The 4,042-nt window shown below is 37.1% G+C and overlaps 1 protein-coding gene across 1 annotated transcript; it reads right to left on the bottom strand.

Annotated features, from left to right (window-relative positions):
* Positions 1 to 1,581: 1,581 nt before the first annotated feature.
* LOC137714398 (palmitoyl-monogalactosyldiacylglycerol delta-7 desaturase, chloroplastic-like) lies at positions 1,582 to 3,398 on the bottom strand. Its single transcript, XM_068453625.1, has 5 exons — positions 3,111 to 3,398; positions 2,829 to 2,969; positions 2,537 to 2,680; positions 1,918 to 2,024; positions 1,582 to 1,816 (listed from the first exon to the last, which is right to left on the bottom strand). Exons 1-5 carry the CDS (start codon positions 3,396 to 3,398, stop codon positions 1,582 to 1,584), a joined length of 915 nt encoding a protein of 304 aa, XP_068309726.1.
* Between the last annotated feature and the right edge of the window lie 644 nt (positions 3,399 to 4,042).

The raw sequence follows: 4,042 nt of genomic DNA, 5'->3' as shown, positions 1-4,042 counted from the left end.
CCCATTCGGTTGCAAATTTGCCCTTTCTCTCCGCACTCCGCAGATCCAGAGCCCTCTCAAGCATAGATGAAGGTGGTCGCTGCATACTTGTTGGCAGTGTTGGGCGACAAGACCACCACAGCTGGTGGAGGTGGTGCTGTTGCAGTTGCCGCAATTGGTTGTGGTAGTGGTTTTGCCGCAGCGCTGCTGCCTTTGCTGCAACTGAGGCAAAGAAAGAGGAGAAGCAAATAATGATATTAGGGGAGAAAAAAAAAGAAGGGGAAAGAAATGGGTGAGACTCTCACAACACAAAAATCAAACAAATTTGCAATACGAAACAAAACAACAACCCATAAATTTACACCAAAATTTCAAATTCCCTCCATGGAGTTTACTCTAAAAAAACCCATAAATCGAAAAAATAAATAAAAGAGACTGGAGATCTTACCCTGGAGTGAGAAGATCGAGAAACGGAGAGAGAAGAATGGAGAAGAATGGAGAAATTGGAGGCATGGACAAGGAGGGAGTCTGGAGGCGCAGGGGACGAGAGAGATAAGAGGGGAATAAAAAATAAAAAGGAATGGTTGCTACCAGTAGTGGCTAGGGTTTTGGGATTTCTAATTCCACAAAAAACTATAGATTTAAATCTTTATAAATAGTTTAGTCATACAATCATAACAAAACAGAACTTGTTGCCAAGTTGGTTTGAATGAAACATATCAACCTAGAGCGTATGGGTTCGAACCCTCATTCCTCCAGGATTTTAGAGATTTTTGTTTTAATTTTTATGATTTTTATAAAAAAATAATTAAACATATATATCGATTCAGTTTGGTTTGGTTTCTGAACCTCAAAAACTGAGATAGAACCAGCCATATTCGGTTCGATTCGGTTTGATAGTTTTCAGTTTGGTTTTTTTCAGCCTCTGTCCAGTTCAGTTCTCGGTTTTTTCGGTTTTTTGAACCCACCCTAGCATGGTGGGCTCCATAGAACTATAACTTAGCCATCGGTTGAAGATGAGGTTTTTGACAAATCAGGCCATTTTTTGGCTTTTGGACCTCTAGCCTTCTCTATTGGAGATGGCCTAAACTTCTAATACTTAGGGCTGGTTTGAGATTCTAGTGGTTTAAAAAAAAAAAAAAAAAAAAAAAAAAAATACGTTCTTAAAAAACTAATGCCAATGACAGTAGAAAAGCAGAAGCAAACTCTATCATGCTTCTAAAAAAAAATAATTTTTCTTTAAAACATAGTGATCAGTGCCTATTTAATGAATTTTTCAAATCGCAAGTATAACCCCACATATTTTGCAAAATTACAATCAATGCCTGTATATTATTCTCTTTGATAATATTATTATATCACATTAAATACCATATCCTTTTTAGTCATTTAACATATTCACAACAATTTATATAAAAGTTTATCAAACCGTCAGACACTTTTTTTTTCCTTTTTTTTGTTAAAAGCACTTTTACTAAAAAAGAAAAAAATTTACCAAACAGTCAACAACTTAATTTTACAATCCCTTAAAAATAAAAATAAAAATAAAAATAAAAATAAAATAAAAAAAAGAAAAAAAACATTGCAATACCAAACTAGCCATTAATTGGAGCTAGCTTTGACATCTGTTGCCACCATTTCACCATTGAACACCTTTCTTTTCTTCTGGGACTCAGTTGGAGTTTTCACATCTGTTGCCCATCCAATTGCTTCGAGAATTTTGATGACGTACCAAGTTAAGTCAATCTGCCACCATTCCAAACCTTGTCGAGCTGAGTAGTCAAAGGCATGGTGGTTGTTGTGCCACCCTTCTCCAAGTGCAACCATTGCCAACCACCTGAAACAGTTAAAATTACATATAAACATGTAATTAATTTCGATATTTATCAAAGAATACATATATAGTACCAAGCGAGGGAATTTAGGTACAATATATACCAATTGTTCCTGGACAAATCACCGGTGTTGTATGCTTGTTTCCCCCACATGTGGCCAGCCGAATTTACCAGCAAAGTTCCGTGCAAAACACTTACTATCCTAACTCCCTGCAATCACAAAAGCAATTTAAGCTTCATCTAGAACAACTGTGAAGACAATGAGGTTCCACCTTCTAAATTAATTAGCAATTTGGTGAGTAACCCAAATTACTTATAAGTACATGCAAAGTCGCTTTTTTTTTTTTTTTTTCCAATGTGGGATTTCTCAAAAAAATGATCTCGCCGGACCACATTATTCATGCGGCACAACTAACAAATAAGGGGAGTGAACATGGTTAAACTGGTCCCATCCAATCAGTCTAATCTTATACGGAATAGTTTCACACTAAAATCGCTCCTCCAAGTACTCTGTGGTACAAAATAGGTGGTGCAAAATAGATCATCTACTAGTACATCTCTTGTGGGTCGAGATTCCGAGTTTGAATCTCCATCCCTCGTTAGTCAAGGAAGAAGAAAAAAAATAAGAAGTGAACTATATGTGGTAAAGCCTTGCGACAAAACCATTCTCTAATGAGAAAAAAAACAAGAAGTTAAACATGGGAAGAAGCAATTAATCTCACCAGTCCCCAAACCAAGAAGGGAAGGCCGCCAAAGGCATATAATAAACTTCCAGGTAGAACAACTGCATGTATAACATACGTATGATGAAGAAACCTATAGAAGGCCTGCTTTTTCAGATCTTGGACGTTCTTTAGTCCTCCATACTGCAAATTTTCCATTATTAATTTAAGAGTTCAACAACATTTATTTAGTCATAGGATGGTATTCGAATGTCTGTGTGTAGAAAGGAGAGAGGGGGAGCGGGAAGAGAGAGAGAGAGAGAGATCCAGTTACAGTTGTGTATGCGGTTACCTTTCCAAACCGAGAACTGCTATCGATGATCCACCCAATGTGACTATACCAAAAACCTTGAATGGGGCTATGAACATCTTTCTGAGTATCAGTATACTGGTGGTGGTAACGGTGTGAGCTCACCCATTCTATCGGACTACCCTGCATATATATGTGCAACACCCCAAACTCAAACATTGCTCACAAAACTACTACTTAAACACAGAACGATGCTAAAAAAGTAACAAAACCTAGCTCACAATGAGACTTTCACACACATATATATGTAAGCTTATAATATACCTGAAGTGACAGAACTGCAATGTAGGCAAACAAGTACTCGAGCCATTTCGGAAGCCTGAAACTTTTGTGTGCAAGATTTCTATGGAAAGACAGAGTCACTCCTAAACCCGTTAGCATATGGAGTCCAAAGGCCAACCAAAATGCACCCCAAGTGAAATAAAAGGGTGCAAATAAACAAAGAAAGTGCATAGATGAAAGGACAGTCGCTATGACTACGTCCTGTAAATTCCATTTTCTCCCCAAGAATTCTCCACAGGGCATCATCACAATCTTCACCCAACGCCCCATGATATATGGTAGCAGACTCTTTACTTCTCGTACTCTATTTCTTTAGCTGGTTTAGCAAGAAGCTGAGCTACTACTCGATCTAAAGAACGTTATATGAAAATGCTGATGAGTTTGGAAAATGTTGGTCGGGCAAACCATTAGATATATAGAGAAGCAATTTAATATCGCACTGCATCGTCGGGATTGGGTACCTAACTTCTGTACCAATTTAAAACCACGGTTTTTTATTTTTTTTGAACAAATGATATTTATCTACACCAGAGGTGGATTTAGCCTCACAATGAGCTAATAATAATGTGGTTTAAATTCATCTTTAGCGAGAATCGAATCTAAGATCTCTCACTTACAAGTGAAGAGGAATATGATTAGACTGTAGTACTAAGTGACACAGTTTTTGCTTATTATAGATGTATTTTTTTTTTTCTATTTTTTTTTATACAATTATAGATGTATCTTTGGCAGCTTGCAATGGTAGTACAAATGGATTTTTCAAGTCTCGGTTTTATCCGTTCTGATATTAAAGGAGTTGGCGTCCGGGTTTCATGGTGTATAATTTCAAATATCCCGCGAACTTGTAGTGGTGTGGCCCATCGTTTCACCTATTCTAGCTTATATAGTCGTGATCAGTAGTTCTGTTTGAAGAA

This window comes from Pyrus communis, chromosome 14 (genome assembly GCF_963583255.1).
Source record: "Pyrus communis chromosome 14, drPyrComm1.1, whole genome shotgun sequence".
In the NCBI taxonomy this organism is placed as follows: domain Eukaryota; kingdom Viridiplantae; phylum Streptophyta; class Magnoliopsida; order Rosales; family Rosaceae; genus Pyrus; species Pyrus communis.
Note: the sequence above shows the minus strand (reverse complement) of the source record. Positions and strands in the feature narration are given on the sequence as shown.

What these genes read in the sequence shown, in the direction of transcription:
- LOC137714398 (XM_068453625.1), bottom strand. Translation starts at nt 3,398, where the DNA reads ATGGGGCGTTGGGTGAAGATTGTGATGATGCCCTGTGGAGAATTCTTG. An exon ending in TTGCAGTTCTGTCACTTCAG is followed by an intron (nt 2,970 to 3,110) that starts GTATATTATAAG and finishes ATATATATGCAG; the next exon opens with GGTAGTCCGATAGAATGGGT. An exon ending in GATTTGTCCAGGAACAATTG is followed by an intron (nt 1,817 to 1,917) that starts GTATATATTGTA and finishes TAACTGTTTCAG; the next exon opens with GTGGTTGGCAATGGTTGCAC.